This window comes from Sarcophilus harrisii, chromosome 3 (genome assembly GCF_902635505.1).
Source record: "Sarcophilus harrisii chromosome 3, mSarHar1.11, whole genome shotgun sequence".
NCBI lineage: Eukaryota > Metazoa > Chordata > Mammalia > Dasyuromorphia > Dasyuridae > Sarcophilus > Sarcophilus harrisii.
Genome location: NC_045428.1, coordinates 524,855,834 through 524,874,072, shown reverse-complemented (window position 1 = coordinate 524,874,072; position 18,239 = coordinate 524,855,834). Strand labels below are relative to the sequence as shown.

The following is an 18,239-nucleotide window of genomic DNA, read 5'->3' as shown; positions in this document are numbered from 1 at the left end:
TTAATATTTAGAATACAAGTAATATCTAAATAACTTTGGATCAAATTTCACAAAATCTATACCATATATCCATCAGGGCTGACAAAATGTTACAAGCATAGCTCATACAATTTTTACAAATTGCTTGATATGCAATTTAGTAAGCAATATAGTAGCTTAAATATATTTCATCTAATTAAGACAAACAAACATGTGAGCTCTTTAGGTAAAGTTACCAGAGAACTTCATTTTTTTTTTAAATAAAGCTTTTTATTTTCAAAACATATGCACAGATACTTTGATGACACTGACCCTTGCATAGCCTTGTGTTTCAGATTTCTTCCTCCTTCCCTCCACCCTCTCCCTTAAATGGCAAGCAATTCAATATATGCTAAACAAGTTACAATATATGTTAAATCCAATACGTATAAGCATATTTATACAATTCTCTTGTTGCACAAGAGAAATTAGATCAAAAAAAGAAAGTAAATGATTAATACAAGCAAACAACAACACAAAGAGAACTCTGTTCCCACAATCCTCTCACTGGGTAGAGATGGCTCTCTTCATCACTGAACAAGTGGAATTGACCTCAATCATCTCATTGTTGGAAAGAGCTACGTCCATCAGATTTGATCATCGTATAATACTGATGTTGTCATGTACAATGATCTCCTGGTTCTGCTCATTTCACTTAGCATCAGTTCATGTAAGTCTCTCCAGGCCTCTCTGAAATCATCCTGCTGATCGTTTCTTATAGAACAATTATTCTATTACATTCATCTACCATATCTCATTCAGCCACTCTCCAACTGATGGGCATCCACTCAGTTTCCAGTTTCTAGACATTACAAAAAGGGCTGCCACAAACATTTTTGCACATGTGGGTCCCCTTCCCTCCTTTAAGATCTATTTGGGATAGAAGCCCAGTAGAAATACTGCTGGGTCAAAGGGTATGCACAGTTAGATAACTTTTCGAACATGGTTCCAAATTGCTCTCCAGAACAGCTGGATCTGTTCAAAAGTCTACCAACATTGTATTAGTTTCCCAGTTTTCCCACATCCCCTCCATCATTCATCCTTGTCTTTTCTTGTCATCTTAGCCAGTCTGAGAGGTCTGTAGTGGTATCTTAGGATTGTCTTAATTTGCATTTCTTTAATCAATAGTACTAGAAAACATTGTTTCAATAACCCCCTCCAAAATTTTTTTAAACTTAAAATCGAATACAAATTTAAACTTCTAGTAGTGATACTTCAATATCAATGCATACATATTTTTAAAATCTTATACCAGAATAAACCAATTCACAATTTTAGCACACACTTGTTAATAGTAATTATCTCATACAATTTCAGAATCAGAATTCCAATTTAAACACACACAGCCTCAAAATTTAAGGCGGCAGAAAACTCCCTTTCAAGTCCCTCTACAAGGGAGGGGAATATGCAAATAAAACTTTAAGAAACTCTACTTGGCTGGTAGACAACCAGTCCCACAGAGTGGGGCATCTGCCCAAACAAAACAACAGTATTTAATCCCTATCCATTATGGTACTTCATCCCAATTCTTCCTAAAGAGCACATTAGATAGGTTTTTTGAGCCAGCTATCTTAGATTGTTTCTTGGTTTAGAGTATCTTGTCATCTTTGGTGGAGGACTCACTTGATCTTACCAAAGGAAAATTGGAGCACCTTTATGGACTCTTTACTTAGAATTTCCCAATATCAAAGGGAAATTGGAGCCTTTTACTGACTCAAACTGCTTAAAGTTTCTCAATCCCAATCCCATTCATCCAGGCAGCTCACCAGTTCTTGGCAAAGGGAAAGTCCTCTTACAGACTTTAACTGCTTAGTCTCTCTCCCCTCACCAGTTTCTTGCTCCACCTGGGTTGTGCACAATTTACCTGATTTTAAACTTTTCTTTACTGGCTTATCTCCTAAACCAAATTAATCCTCTATCTTTCCTAACTCACTTCTGTTTTTGTTTTCAGTGAGTGTCTGTCTCTGCGAATTTACCCAATTGGAGCAGGAGTTCCCAAGTCGAGTTGGGAACTGCTCAAGAATTCAATATGGAAGAGACTCTCACAAACAGGAAATATCCTAGACTGAGTCCCCAAAATTGTGTGGGACAGCTATGACCCCAACCCAAATTAAAATCAGAGATTCTCAACAAAAAAAAAAAGAATTTATTCTGATCTCATAAAAAAGGGCAACTGTCAACAGACAAGGTATCATCAGTATAGGAGTGCAAAGTACAAACTGCAAAATACAAGATTATATAGACCCTAAAACAGAAGTTCCCACCACCATTGTCTGGGGAGTTCTAATTTACCCAGAGACTAAATATGTATCTCAGAAAAAAACAATAACACACTCTTTACCATATCAAGTGCTTAAATACTAATGAAAAGTTATGTGGAGAGGTGGCAAAGACAGAAGAGAAATATTTATCTAGGATAATCAAACAACTACAGCTTTTAGATGTAGCTCAACATTATTACAAAGTCTCAAGTCACAATTAGGGCATAGATCAAGGCCCCAGTTTCTTCTTATAAGAGTTCTTTACTAAGTTTATCCTATTTGTACAGTAAACTACATATTTATATAAATGATCCCCTTCTATATATTTTGAATTCTTAAGAAACTTTTCCCATATATATATATATAAAACAACTTACATGTTTCTTCCTTCAGATATATGTGAGGGAATTGTTTTGCTTTGTAATCTGTCAATGAAGTTAAATTGTAGAATTACGTACCTTTTAATTTATAACAATTCACATTTCTAAAACATTTTCAGTTTTATAACATTCTTTCCCCTTAACAACCTTATGAAGTAGGAAGTGAGCCCAAAATATCATGTTTAAACTATTCTCTGGAAATAAACTTTTTTTTTAATGAAAAAAATTTATTTGTGACAATGCTACTCGTTGAATTCACTTCTTTATGTGATAGGAAGTATTAACTTCATTACAGAGAAGAACATGTTCGGTCTTTCTATGCAGGAGTCAGAATAACTTCCAAATTTAATTCTTAAATCACTTAAAAATCTTATCAAGGAAAACTGGAATTAAGAGTATCTCTCTAGGGAAAGGTACGGGAAAGCAGAACTTCCTTCCTTTTTGAGAGGTTTTGGAAGCAGCCCTAAATAATTTGAATAGTCTGGCTCCACTATCCTGGGAAAGGGGGAAGATGAGGGTAGGGAATTCAGGGAGAGAATGGTTTGCTACACCTCAAGGAACTAAATTTAGCAAGAAAAGCTAATAAGAATGAAAGATACATTGGCCAAAGGCAATGTGTCTTAAAGATACGAATTAAACATTCCTACAGCACTTCTAGCTAAAAGCCTGGGATAGGGCAGACTATGAAGGTTTATGAATTTCAGAGGCACATTTTGAGCTCTAAATATACTTGGAAAATCTTCCCATATGGACCAGTGACAACTAGTCTTCTGATAGATATCATTAGTAGTTTGTGGTGGGAGCTAGATGGCATTATTTTTCTTTTATTTTCTTTCCTTTTCTATTCTTTCCTTTCCTTTTATATTTTTCTCTCTTTCTTTCTTTTTTTTTTTTACAAGGTAATTGGTATTAAGTGACTTGCCCAGGTTCATACAGCTAGGAAGTGTTAAGTGTCTGAGTCACATTTGAATTCAGATCCTCCTGAATCCAAGCTGTGTATTCTATCCATTGTACCAAGTAGCTGCCCCTAAATGACATTATTTCTGAGAACAGTGTTATCAGCAACAAAAATGAGGAATAACAGTAGAAGGAGAACTGGGGATAAAATAGTTAAGTGGGAACTGAGAAGCAGAAAAACTTACTAAAAAGTCAGGAATATCTGGATTTCAATCTCTCCCCTGACACTATTGATGTGATTATACTCCCCCAAAATTCTGTTTGGTAGACTGAAACTGAGAAAGCATCAGTTGCACATATTCTTTATAACCCACCAGAAAGGAAAAATCTAAACATATTTCTTCTTATACTTTGGATTTCAATTTCTTGTTAAATAAATATCTTTTAAATTCACTCATCTAAACAGAAGCAAGATATGAATAATTTTTTTCTTTGTTTACAATTACCATCTCATCCATACTGAATAGAGGGACTATATAGGATCATAAGCAGGGGGTACTGTAAGATTCAACTGAGATAATGGATATAAAGCATTCTGCAAACTTTAAAGCACTATATTAATATCAGCATCTATTATTGTTGTTATAATCCTCTAGATACCAGGCCTCCAATTTATACTCTTGCTTTATACAGAGCAAAACAGGGGTGTACCATTAAATGGATAACAACCCCCACCCTCCCAAAAAAATTTAGAGACAAAATTATTAACATTAGAAACAAGGAGGCAATAAATTAAGCCCAGTTTTTTGGGTTTTTTGGGGATTTTTTGCAGTGTAAATGTTCACACTGAAATTTTAATCATTTTGCAATGGTTGGAGCCAGTTCCAGCACATTCCTGAGTTCAATATGGAAGTGATCACAGAGATCACTCTATTCAAATTCTCTCATTGGAAACAAGAGGCCCAAGAGAGGCTGAGGTCAAACAAAAACAGATGAGATGGGATTCAAAGCCAGATCCTTGGATATCATGAGACCTGAGTTCAAATTCCATCTCTCACTCTTACAAGTTGTATGGATGCAAACAAATCATTTACCCACTTTGAAACTCATTTTTTACTATTATAAAATTAGGGAATGAGATATCAGTTATCGTTGTTATTGTTCAGTCATTTCAGTCATGTCTGATTGATTCTTCCTGATCCCACCTGAGGTTTTCATGGCAAAAATACTAGCATGGTTTGACATTTTCTTCTCATTTTACAGATGAGTTAACTGAGGGAAGTAGGGTTAAGTGACTTGCCAAGGGTCACATAGCTAGAAAGTAGCTGAGATCAGATTTGAACTTAGGAAAATAAGTTTTTAAGATTCCAAGCCCAATGCTCTATCTATTGCATTGCCTAGCTGCCTTATTCTTATGCTGACATATGATGTCAAAATTGTGATGGAGGAAGTCACAGTGTGGAAAGGGATAACTAATATTTACTCTGGAAAAATCTGGCTTCAGAAGGAGAGATTGAGTTAGGTTTAATTCTTTTAAGACCCTTTCAAGATCAAGAATTTATGACTATTGTGCAACACTTTTCTAATACTCAGAAAAGTACATTGAATCCCAAGAAGCATCTAACTGCTATTAATGTCTGGATTTCTCAGTCTGACATAAATATGCCTAAGAAAATAGGAAATAGCTCAGAAAGTATTGGGAAGAATGAAGCAATACTGTAGAACAGTGTTGAATGTAGTAACAGGATTATTACCACCAAATCAGTTCTTTGGTCCCAAAACCCCAACATAGCAAGCATTACCCCCAAATTCATACAAGAAAATGCATATACAGAGAAAGTCACTTACTAACAACAGATCACTAAAGTCATATTGTAATACCACAAGATTTCTCATCTGATTCCCTAATTTCTTTTCCTTTCAATGGACTCAGCAAAATTTGACTCACTATCAATAATCAGTTTGTGAACCAATCCTGAGAATTTAATTTAAATATCTAAATATTTATTCCAATAAAACACTTTCTTTTTTTAAATAATAGCTTTGTATTTTTCCAAATACATACAAACGTTTTCAACATTCACCTTTGCAAAACCTTGTGTTCTAAATTTTTCTCCCTTCCTCTCCCCCACTCTCTTCCCTACACAGCAAGCAACCCAATAGAGGTTAAAATATGTGCAATTCTTCTAAACATATTTTTATATTCATCATGATACATAAGAAAAATTAGATCAAAAGAAAAAACCATGAAAAAGAAAAACATACAAACAACAACAACAAAAGTGAAAATACTATGCTTTGATCCACATTCAGTCTCCATCCATTTCTCTGGATGTGGATGGCTCTTTCCATCACATCTACTGGAATTGCTTTGAATCACCTCGTTGTTGAAAAGAGCCAAGTCCATCACAGTTGATCACATAATCTTGCTGTTGCTGTGTACAATGTTCTCTTGGTTCTATTCGTTTCACTTAGCAGCAGTTCATGTAAATCTTCCTAGGCTTCTCTGAAATCAGCCTGCTCATTATTTCTTATAGAACAATAATATTCCATTACATTCATATGCTGTGTGTATTCAGTCATTCCTCAACTGATGGGCATCCACTCTATTCAATGAAACTGTCTTCTGTACTTTGATAACAAAAGTTATCATCAATGTCATCAAAGAAAGGTAATTATTTGATCAATAATATTCCAAATATCTTACATCACAAAACAATGGTCTTTATTCTCTACAAAATAGACATTGTGGGCAATTCACATCATTACAAATGGATATTTCTTTAGCATCTCAAACCATCTTTCCATGAACTTAGATTTGTAAAAGTAAGAGTTGTCCTTGATATCCTCCCTTCCTCCATTTCCTGTATCTAAGTAGTTTTCATGTCTTATCAACTCTATCTCTGCAACATAGCTCATATCTGTCCTCTTCTTTCCTACAACTGAAGTAACTTCAACATTATAAGTCTGGATGTTTGGGAGGAGTGTGGTGTTTGCCACAGAAATAGGGATGTCTGGGAAAGAAGCAGATTTAGAGGGTTGAATAATGAATTCATTTTTGGATATGTTGAATATGAAATGTTGATAAGACAGACACACCTGTGATGTCTAGCTGGCAGTTTAAATCTGAATAATTGGGGAAGGAGAATTACCATTAAAGGTCCTGGAGAAGATGTAATAAAATATTCCTCCTCTTTCATGGCCTTGATTGATACTTCAGCCTTCCTCTACCCCTCTAATTCTCTAACTGGAAAGCTGGAAAGGTACTAAATTCCTACCAATGCCTTTCTTTATAGAAGGAAGAGCCAGGTAGGTGGCTCAGTGGATAGAGCACCTGCCTTGAAGCCAGTGAGATTTATCTTTGTGGGTTCAAATGTGGCCTCAGAGACTTACAAGTTATGCAACAATCCTGCACAAGTCTTAGTTTCTTCATCTGTAAAAGGAACTAGTGAAGAAAATGCAAATCACTCCATCATCTTTGCCAAGAAAATCCCAATGAGATCACACACACAACTGAACTATGATTAAAAAAAAAAAAAAGAATATAGAAACTATATTCTCAGACCACTTCACTTTGTATCTGCTGCCCTGTCTGATTTCAACCCCACAGAATGAGATTTCTCATACATTCTCTGTCCCCTCCTTTCCTTTGCTTTCCTGTCTCCTTGCGTTTATCACCCCCTTTAGACTGTAAACTACTTGAGGCCAGGGACTGACTTTCTTTTTATTAATTGTATCCCCAGTACTTAGCACAGAGCTTGGTATGTTGTAGGTGGCTAATAAGTGTATATTGGATTGGAATTGGTGCAATGGATAGAGGGGCTGATCCTGGAGTCAGAAAGATGAATTCAAATCCTGCCTCAGACACTTACAAGTTGTGTTTCCTCAGCAAGTCACTTAATTTCTGTCTTCCTCCGTCTCTTCATGTATAAAATGGGCTTAATAATATTACCTACTCCTCAGGGTTGTTGTGAGGATGACATAAGGTAATATCTGTAAAGCATTTTTCAAAACTTAAAGCACTATATAAATGCTAGTTATAACAATAATAATAACATTATTATTACTATTTCCTTTGAAACACAAAGATGACTTCTGAAAATCTCTCTAAATCTTAGCTTTTTTCTAGAAAAGTGTGGGTTATTTTGTGATTTTGAAGGACATAATATGTGAGAAAACCCATCAAAAAAGTATGTGACAGTAGCAAGTTGCTCTACAGAAACAGTCACAAACAGTAAGAAATTACATTTAACATGAAGTCATCAGTCTGAACTCAAATGTTAACTTAAATTTGGTTATCTCTGAGAGGCTTCTTCAGCACTATTAAGATAATCTCCTAAAATCATATAGTTGTGATTTCAGTGAGAAGCAAAAACAAATAAGTCAAGAGACACACGTAAGAAAGACGCTCAAAAGAGATTATCTTTTGTTTTTTCAAAAAACCAAAAACAGCAGGTTCTGAACTTCTCCATGATGATGGACAGCAGAATGAAATAAGCGTGGTAACCTAACTTCATTCTTTATGATCTAAATGATGTGTATCTTGAGAGGTAATTTTGGTTGGGTATGGATGGGTTGGGGGTTTTTTTGTTTGTTTTGGAGTTTGATTTTTTTTTTTTTTTTTTTGGATAATACAAGAAAGTTTGCTGTTGGTTGAGGACTATTCCCCAACAACAAGTCTTAAATTGGACTTAAGGTTGTATTTAAGGTACTTTAAGATGACAGATTATGGAGTTTAACCTAGAGGAAGGGCTAGAGGAATAGGACATAATTTTTATCTGAAAGGGATAAAAGAGCACACATGCACTATACACACCAAATCCTTATTGTCCTGCTGTATACATGGAAATGCTCCTTTTTCAGGGCATTTAAGTTCAGAACTTAACAAATAAAATAAAAAAATAACATGAAGCAACTTGTCAAAATTAAGGATAAGTAATTATTCATTTATTCTAGAAAATGACTCAATACAAATACATTTTCTGGATAATTGTGAAACATAAGCTTTTACTAACATCAAATTCCTACTTTTTATGTAAAGTGAGAGACACAGCTAAGCATTCTGTTCCAAATTTGGAACAGAATTTGTTTTTGGAAATCAATAACTTTATCATTTAGCTTACTTACTTACGTAATAGATCTGATATTTCCAAGCACTTCATTTACCGTCGTTACGGTGTTCTGTGTTGCCTCTGAAATGAAGACACTAATTTTTTTCTTTTCATTTCTAAAGGAGAAAAAGAATTATACAATTACATGTTATCTATGCTTCATCCAAAAAGAAATTTTCCAAAGTGTGAGAGAGGAACACCAGATAATTTAAATAAATAAATTTAAGTGATTTAATATTTGTAAAGTGTTTAGCACAATGTCTGTCATATAGTAGACACTATATAAGTGCTTTTTCCTTTAACTGAACTTTAACCAATATTTTAAAAACAGATATTTACAAACTTATTAAAGTCACTAAATCCATAACTTTTTGGGAGGGTTGGAAAGAGTCATGCATATGCTTTAGATATGAACATTTTAGAAGTTCACAAAATAAATGAAAAAAAGATGGTTTTTAATTTGCTTAACCAAACAAATATATGCCTAGTTCAAGTATAATTTGCCCTTAAAATTACTTATATTGTTTAGTGCTAAGACACAGGACAAAAAGCTATTTAAGCCTAGTTTTTACACACTAATTATATTACTACTGGTAATCTTCAAAATAGGGCTTAAATTTCATTGAGAAACATACTAGATGGGTGAAGAACAAGAAGAGATTTAGGAGTAGTTGCACTTCAAATCATTTCACAAAATTTTGTGGATATAACCCGTGGAAATGTGATAGCCATGCTGTAAGAGCAGGCTGAAGAACAACCCTATGTATAGAGAGAGACTTTGGATTTGATGTAGTCTTGGATAAAACAGAAGGAGAAGCAGATAGGGTGGTTAGAAAAAGAGAAAAAACTTGGTTAATGTGAGTCTTGGAGCCTCAAACACATTTAAAAAACCCTGTCATCCCAATATTTCCTTTGATTCCTAGTGCCTGTATCACTAAAGTTTGCTAAGAATAAACTACTCTAATGACTAAACACAATTCCATAGGATTCATGCTAAAGAGTGCTACGCATATTCTTAGAGATATGGACTCAGAGTACAGAGTGAGATTTTTTTTTAAAGACATTGCCAACTCAAGAATTTGTTTTGCTTGACTATAAAAGTTTGTAGCAGAGATTTTGATTTTCTTCTTTTTTCAAAGATTCTGGGAAGCGGAGTGTAAATGGGAGGGATAGAAGGCAAATCTTCATGAAAATAAAATAAAATTTTATTTTTAAAAAAAGAATGTACTGTTTTGCTAAGATTATTCTATATTTAGTTGAGCTGAACTCTACAAAGTCAAAAGGCTCATTTTTTGTGTGTCTTCTTTCTTGTTTATACTAATCTGCATCACTTTCCTGATTTTTTTCTTTCACTATATGCTATTATAAATGTATTTGCTCACTACTCATGTTGCCTTTTGTATAATAAATATTTTATGAGAAGTAATTAAACTGGCTACGAGTAAGCTAACAGTTACTTTGAAACTAGAGCAGGACTACTTTTTTCCCAGAGGACCAGGGATTTTCTTCTAAACTAAAGTAGAGCATTTTACTCCTGGATTGAAAATATGTGATACATTGTTAACATGATACACAAGAGTAACAGTCCTTTGTAATGATAAAATCTCAGTTTAACCAAAGAGGGAGTGATATCACTAGTAAAGCTCTATGACTTCATATTTATATAGGTTTTGCCTTTTCAATGGGTGAGGAAGAAAGTGGAAAGAGGGAAAGCATCTGGAACTGAAAATAAAACTGAATGAAAAAAAAAAAAAAGAAAGAAAAACCTGTTCTTAATAGTTTCTGGTTATTCAGGTATTGATTGTAAAGGGAAATGTTGAGATTTCCCCAAATGCCTATGGTCTCCTAGTCATTCAAAAGTTTATTCTTCTCTTCCCCTCTCTCTGCTTCTCCCTGTCTTTCTGATGCCCACTCTCGGCCAAATCCAAAGTCACAGAGAAAGAAGAGTGGGGAAGGGAGTGAGAGAGGGAGGGAAGGAGAGATTCATTAGCAACACTTATCAAACTTACTAGTGCTCCCCTCTTAACAAGCAAAGCTTTTTAGTGTACAATATAAATGTGAATTATTATTAGGTTGAGAAGCTATGCAGAAGTAAGAAAAACATGAGTTCAAATCCTTCCCCTTAAACATATTAACAATGTCATTGCAGGTGAATCATAGGGACCTGACAACTGCCCATAATTGTAAATTACAGATTTGGTGGCCTCCCTTCCTACTTTGTGGAGGGAGTTTTCCAGACCAAGAATCCTCATATAAATGAAATTATAAGTCATTTTTTTTCTTTAAATGCAATTGGGCTAAACATTGTCTGAATTTGAACACTCACTTCTGCTTGAGATGTTTGACTGACTTCTTTAAGGAAGAAACCAGAAAGATAATAATATCGAGTTCCAAATATGTAACAAGGCTCATTTGTGACTAGGAGGCCCTGCCATATGAATGTCATTAATGTATGGCTCAAAGAAAGGCAGAATAGACATTTATTTTCTCCCCCTCCTCTCCAAAGAAGACTCTCATTCCTTTCAAGAAGGGAAACCAGAAGTTAGGACCAGAGGCCAATCTGCACTCTGCACAGAGAGTCCTGGACTATAATTATATCTATCTTCTCCTTTAAATATTATTAGTCTAGGGGATATGATTGGTTCAGTCAAACTTCTGATTACTTTGTCACTTTTAGAGGGGAGGGAAGGGATATCCCCAGCTCTATATCCAAAGTTTGATCCTTTTTCCATCTAATATCAGATGCAGACTGAACACATAGCAAATAGTGAAGAAACCCATTTATCCAACTTGATGTGGACTTACTCTTCTTCTCAGTTAGGAAGAAGCTTATGTAACTATTATTAGATATAATTAATTCACAGACTTTATCAACCTCCACTGTCTACCCTCTCCCTCCAAAAAAAAACACAAAAAACTCTGGGTATTCCTAACAACCTTTGAGATACTGATTAGCATACCTTTGGAGTATTCCATCTAGTTCTTTCTTGACCCTTCTGAATTATCAAATTAATTCTTCCCTGGTTCTGAGAAACCGCCAAGGCTGTATTTCCTTGACAAAAGATCTACTCATGATGAAAATCTTTGCTAAATCCTTTTCACAACTAAACCCACTATAAGGTTCTCTCTCCTTCTTATAGTGTCTTCCCTTTAATAGTATCTTTCTCTTTTTTATATAGCTAATTTTGGTTAGTCTATTAAACTCCTCTATACATCTAACCTGCCAGTCAATGGCATACCCAAGCCTCATGGCATATTCCTTTAATGGATTCTTCCAAATTCCTTGATAACCCTATTGCTCTCCCAACTCTTATTCATATTGGCCATTCCTGGTGCCTATTTTATCTCTTCATTTTTTCTGTAATTTCTTCTCATTTAGAAGAAATTATAGAGATTAGGTTTATTTAGAAACCTAATTTTGAAAAAAAAGAAAAGAAAAGAAATCTAATTTTGGCAAAGAGAATGACCATTGTGAATTTATAACATGTTTGTTTTGAACTAGGAATTGCTGTCCTGACCTCATCAAAGTCATAATAAAATATATGTGTGTGTGTGTGTGTATATATATATATATATATATCACAGATAATACAGAGTGAAAGAATGTTCCCATTGCAAGAGAAATGACTCAGCTGGACCAAGAAAGATTTTCCTTTATCTCACCCAATGGGAAATTCCCCAAAGCCTCTAGTGTAGCAAGCTGAGGATAGGGTTATGATAGAGACTGTTAGTTCCTTTCTTGTCTTCCTAGAGTCTACTCCTTCAGGAATCTGAAATGGAGTTGGCCATTTCCGTTTTCTCTTTTGAAGCTGGAAGCCTGAAGAACCTGAAGCAAGTCAAGATTATGGAGTCCAAACTAATTCCCCAAATCAGAAAACTGCATGCATTCCCAAACCAGAAGTGCACACGAGTTAAGGACCAGAAAGAAGGACAACTGCCAGCTCCCCTAACCAGGAGAGACTGCTGGCTGCCTCAAAGCCATTGAAGACTGCTAGTTGTCAAGAGGGTATCCCTACATCTTGTTGCAGAGCTGGCAAGAAGGGGAGAAAGTCCTTCAGGCTTAGGAAGCTCAAGGAACTCAGGGGAAATGGAGACAGATATGGCTGCCCCTCAGAGTTATTCTTCCTTTTCTCCCCTCCTTCCTTCCTTCCCCAAAAGCATTACCTGATAAAAGTGGATCCAGTATTGATTGTCCGCATGGATCTCTGAAAGAAGGAATCCCTTTTGAATTTTTGCTTGCCATTGATGGAGTCAAAAGTTCCACGTGGAGGTAAGGATGCAACTTCATTTAAGTCTGAGGGTGAGGGTGAATCTGATGTCAAGGGGATGGAGGGAGAAGACTTTGATACTTCAATTACATAATTCTCTGATACAGGAAGATCTTTCTGCTGCTCACGTTCCTTCTCTGTCCCCACCTTCTCTTCCTTGACCTTTCCTTTCCGTACTTTCTTTTTTCCGGGCATAGTGGTCTTTTCATTTTTTCTCTTTTTTCTTATTAAAAATTCATGTAACAAACTATCCTCTAATCTATTCCTTCATTCTCCTGTTTAAGGTTATGTCCAGTTTTCCCCACATTTCCTTAATTAATTTACTTCTTTTTCTTAGTCCCCGAGGATCAAGTAGGACAGGGACCAAAAAGCTGAGCCTAATGGGGTAAAGAGAGCTTGCTACCTCCCATTCACTTTTTCCTCTTTAAAAAAAAAACAAACAAAACTATCTCACTTAATCAACCTTTCCCCAGAACATTCCCTGGAAATGGTTGGGGAAGAGGGAGCCAGCAATAGCACAAGAGAAGCCTTTGGGGGAGAAGAAGAGGAGTAAGATCAGACCCTATCACTAAGGAGTACCAGAAACCTGATGCTAGGAGGAGGCCAGTACTGGGAGGGGGGGGGAAAGAACCCAGTAACCATGGCAACACCAAGCTGGAGGTTCTTACTCCAGAAGCCAGGTCAAGCTAGAGAGGAGTAGTTCAATCTTTGGACTCAAAACAGAACACACCACATGCACACACACATTCGCAGAGCAATATTCATAGGCTCTCTTTTTCTCTGAAAATTTAGGATAGAAGGCTCCCCCAACAAATAAATAAATAAAACCAGAGCACAAAAATTGTGCATTTACAAATGTTATTTCAAGCATCTCATTTGGTGTCTGCTTCAAAAAAACATTATTTATGGGCTTCCAGGTTACATGACCAGCAAAATGAAGGACCAGATATTTTCTCTGATTCTCAGTACCTCTCAAACTTTTCCAAAACAGAAATTACACACGAGAGATAAAGCAATTTCTACTGTCTCCATAGTATAGAACACTAATAACAAAAAAGAGAGTGAAAATTTCTTGAATTAACAACTAATAGATTTTCATTCAACACTTCCTCCCCTTATTTCCATTATGTTTCCTTCAACAAGGCTGCTCAAGCAAAACCCACAGAATATAAATTCACACCCCTTCCCTCTTTCTAATGCCATGGAGATCTAAACTCCCAACTGCACAAGTTTCCTGAGCCTGGGATAGAGAGCATCAGAGAAGCATTCTGTGCTGCAACGGAGTTCTTAACAAGAAGTGGAGGAAAAAGTTCACAGAGCAGTACACATGTCTGAGTTTGTAATAAAACTCAAATCTACCCGACTCCTGCTTCCTTCCAATGCTAAGAAGATTTTGCCCAGCCTGTGACAATAACAGCATTGGTGGTGCTCTGTATCATTGGACCAGTGAACTAAGAAATAATAAAAACAGGGTAAAACATTCTGGGAGGCAGATGTGGATATGGGTGTGTGTAGGAGGTACAACTGCACCTGAAGAGCCCAGAATGCCATTGGAATCAAGCTATCCCCTCAAAAGTCACCTGGATTGGTGAATTACGAATTGTCCAGGAGGAAGTTGAGATATTTTGAGATTATATTTCCAAAGAAACCAGTATGGAAGAACAGAAAGTCGGAAAGTAATCAGTAAAAGAAAAGAAGGCCAAAAAAAAAAAAAAAGAAAGTACCAAAATCTTAGGAGGAAAGAAATTCAAAGACTTTGAGCAGAAGCAGATAAAACAACAGGGAAGATATTGTGAGAATTGGATGGAGATTCCATTTCCACAGAATCCTGAAAATTTAACTGGAGAAATGAAACTTAAACTAGAAAACTGAAACCCATAAGGACATCAAAGAATGTTATCAGGGATGGATGTTTTAGATTTGAACTGGAGCCCTTTGGACTTTATCCCCTTTATCTTCCCTTATAAGAATGTAACTTCCTTGAAGGCAGGGGGTGACTTTTGTAATCGGGAGTAGAGATTTTAGATTTTAACTGGAACCCTCTGAACTTTGCCTCTTCAGGTTATCTTCCCTCATTATAATGTAAGCACCTTGGGGGCATAGACTGACTATGTCATGAGGAATGGACATTCACATTGCTCTCCAAAATAGTTGGATCATTCACAACCCAATCAATAGGTCATTAATGTCCCAGTCCCTTCCAACATTTATCATTTTTCTTTTCGATCATATTAGCCAATTTGATAAGTATGAATTCATACCTCAGAGTTGTTTCAATTTGTAGTTCTCTTATCAGTAATGATTTAGAGCATTTTTTCACATGACTATAGATAGCTTTGATTTCTTCATCTGAAAACTGTTTGTTTATATCCTTTGATCATTTATCAATTGGGGCATGACATATTTTTATAAATTGACTCAGTTCTCTATATCTTTGGAAAATGAGGGTTTTATCAGAGAAATTTGCTATAAAAATTTTCCCCCAGTTTCCTGCTTTCCTTGTAATGGATTTTATTTATACAAAATCTAATATCAAAATTGTTAATTTTATAACCCACAGTAATCTCTTGGGTCTCTCTCTCTCAATACACATGTGCATATTATTATAACTTTGGAAATTGTTAGAAAATTGTGATACTATCTGCACACAACAATCAATAAATTTCTCATTAATTTAAGATAGCGTCTGTTGTCTGATCTTTTAAACCCACCATAAGCAAAAGTCCAAAGGGAAAAGACAATACATAGAAAGGGAATTCAAGACAGAAGGGTAAAAAGCCAATGGACACAAGATCACCTTTTAAAAAGGTTAATCTAAAGTAACCAAATAGATGTTGTGCTCTGTAGCAAAAAAAAAAAAAAAAAAAAGAGGAAAAAAATCATACTCTAAAAAAAATTTTGAAAATAGTTGAGTAAATATAATGTTAACTTTCATAACGTTAAACATAAAATGAATCAAACAATTCAATAAAATAAAAAAGTGACAGATTATATAAGAAAATAAAACTTTATAATTTGTTGTCTATAAGAAACACATTTTAAAAACAAAGACAAGCATAATAAAACTGAAAGGCTGGTTAAAAAAAAAAGTACTGTGCATTGAGTAAATTTTTTAAATGTATTTAAACAAATACACAATAAGAAAAAATTTGTCATATGCACAGAACATAAAAGATATTCAAAACATAAAGCAATAAATTTCTGTTTCAAGAAAACCTATATAATAAATACATGTTCTGTTCAGAGCTGTTCATGTTTTCTTTGCTTCCTTATGGTTGGTTTCTTCTGTTCTCTGATGTGTACTTTTTACTTTATCCCCTCTCCAAAGATTACAATTAAGTATAAATATATGTGTGTATATGTATATATATAAAAATAGATATCTAATATATATATATATGCATGTACACATATAATGCATATGTACATATACATATATATTCACATATAAACATAGATATACATAGATACCTAATCATTTCAATTTTTCTGACAAAGCAAAAAAGAAACCTTCAAAGATAAAAAAGACAAACAAGAAAACTACATTAGATTGAAAGGAATCATACACAAATGAACCAATACCAGTGATAAAGTCATGTGCTTCAAATGCCTTTGTATACAAATTCATAAAGAAAAGATTAACTGAGTTACTAGAATACATAGAAATTAACACCATAGCAAAAGGAGATTTCAGTATCCATTTCTCAGTTTTAGGTAAGTCTAATAGAAAGCTAAACAAAAGGAAAAATATAGAACTGAACAAAAAAAACTGAAGAAATGAGCTAAAGTAAAAGATTTATGGCATCTTTTAATGAGATTGTAAAAAATACATATGTATTTCTCTGCACCACATGGAATTTTTGCAAAAGTTTTGTCCATGTACTTGGGCATAAATATGTTGAAACAAATCTTAAAAGGTAGAAATAGCAAATCTATGTTTTTTATAGACTATAATGTTATAAAAGTAGTCAGTAGTTCAGGGATCACAAACAAAAGATAGACCCAAATGGAAACTTAGCAATAAAATTTAACTAATGAGCAGATCAAAGAAGAAATAATGGAAATAATAATTACATGAAATAAGATAATCATAATAAAATAACATATCAAAATGCCAGTTGTAGCAGAAAAATCTAATGCCAACAACAAAACATATACTAGCAAAACAGAAAAGGAGTAGACTAATGAACTGAATGCATTTCAAAAATTTGAAAGCCAAATAAACAAACTAAAAATAAACATCAAAGAGGAGATAATAAAAATTAGAGAAGAAATAGATAAACGGGGAGGGAGGAGTCATAGATGTGATAAACAAGTTTAAAAGATGATTTTGATAATTATAATCTTTATTTTGTTTGATGTTATAGTATAATTACAGGACTGCAATATGAAATCATTTTAGTTTATTTGGTCCTAATGTCTGTAAATCATATACACAAAAACATATAAAGATTGCACTTTTTCATTGTTCTGACTTATTAACAGTTAATGCCTGGTTTCTGATTAGATAAAACTCCTGACTGACTGCAGTTCCTAAAGTCATTCTCTTCCTGCTACATTATATATTAAACTTAGATCCTCTCTCTCTTAGTTTCTCCAGTTCTGATAAAGAAACTCTCTACATCTAAACCTCGCCTTAGTCTTGCATTGTTAAGTGACTCCAACAATTTTATCATATCTGGGCTGATTAAAAATGCCCCTTCCCATCAATTGCCTGATTCTCCTTTCCTTTATTCCATACCTCAAAACTCCTTCAAAGCTTTCCTTATTCTCTACTTCTTAACTTCACTGAGAGACACGGGGCCCTTTTCACCAAGATCAGCCCCTCTACTTCAGTCCTTGATTGTATTTTCTTTGATCTCATTGAGCAGACAGTTCCTTTAAGTGTTCTCTTTCCAATTTCCTATTTCTCTCTTAATATCTACAAATATTCCCAAGTCTTTCCCAACCTTAAAAAAAAAAAAAAACACTTCACTTTACCTTATCATCCCATCAACCTATCATCCTATATATCTTTTCCTGATCATATTTAAAATCTTAGAAAAAGCAATTTATATTTTTTAACAATGTTTCCTCTCTTATCACTCACTTCTCAATAATTCCTATCTGGCTTCTGATGTCTTCACTTAATTGACTTCTTTTCAAGGTGACTAATAGCTGTATGGAAAGGGAATCGATAAAGATAACTTCGCGGTTTCTCTGAAATCTTTGCCTCCTTTGTTATTTCTAACAACACAAAATTTATGTCATTTTTTTTCATATGCCATAATTTGTTCAGTTGTTTTACAATCAATGGACACCTTT

The 18,239-nt window shown here is 34.6% G+C and overlaps 1 protein-coding gene across 2 annotated transcripts in view; it reads right to left on the bottom strand.

The window, feature by feature from the left end:
• LOC100929397 (phosphatidylinositol 3,4,5-trisphosphate 3-phosphatase TPTE2-like) overlaps window positions 1-13,538 on the bottom strand; it is a 74,374-nt gene extending 60,836 nt beyond the window's left edge. The window contains exons 1-3 of one of the 2 annotated variants that reach the window (XM_031961971.1): window positions 12,832-13,538; window positions 8,688-8,783; window positions 2,657-2,704 (exon numbers count right to left, since the gene is read on the bottom strand). In XM_031961971.1, the coding sequence (XP_031817831.1) occupies window positions 2,657-2,704; window positions 8,688-8,783; window positions 12,832-13,130 (443 nt within the window). In that variant the 5' untranslated portion in view covers window positions 13,131-13,538. Of the gene's footprint in view, window positions 1-2,656; window positions 2,705-8,683; window positions 8,784-12,831 lie in introns of both variants that reach the window. The other variant, XM_031961972.1, reaches the window with a different exon arrangement.
• Window positions 13,539-18,239: the final 4,701 nt, after the last annotated feature.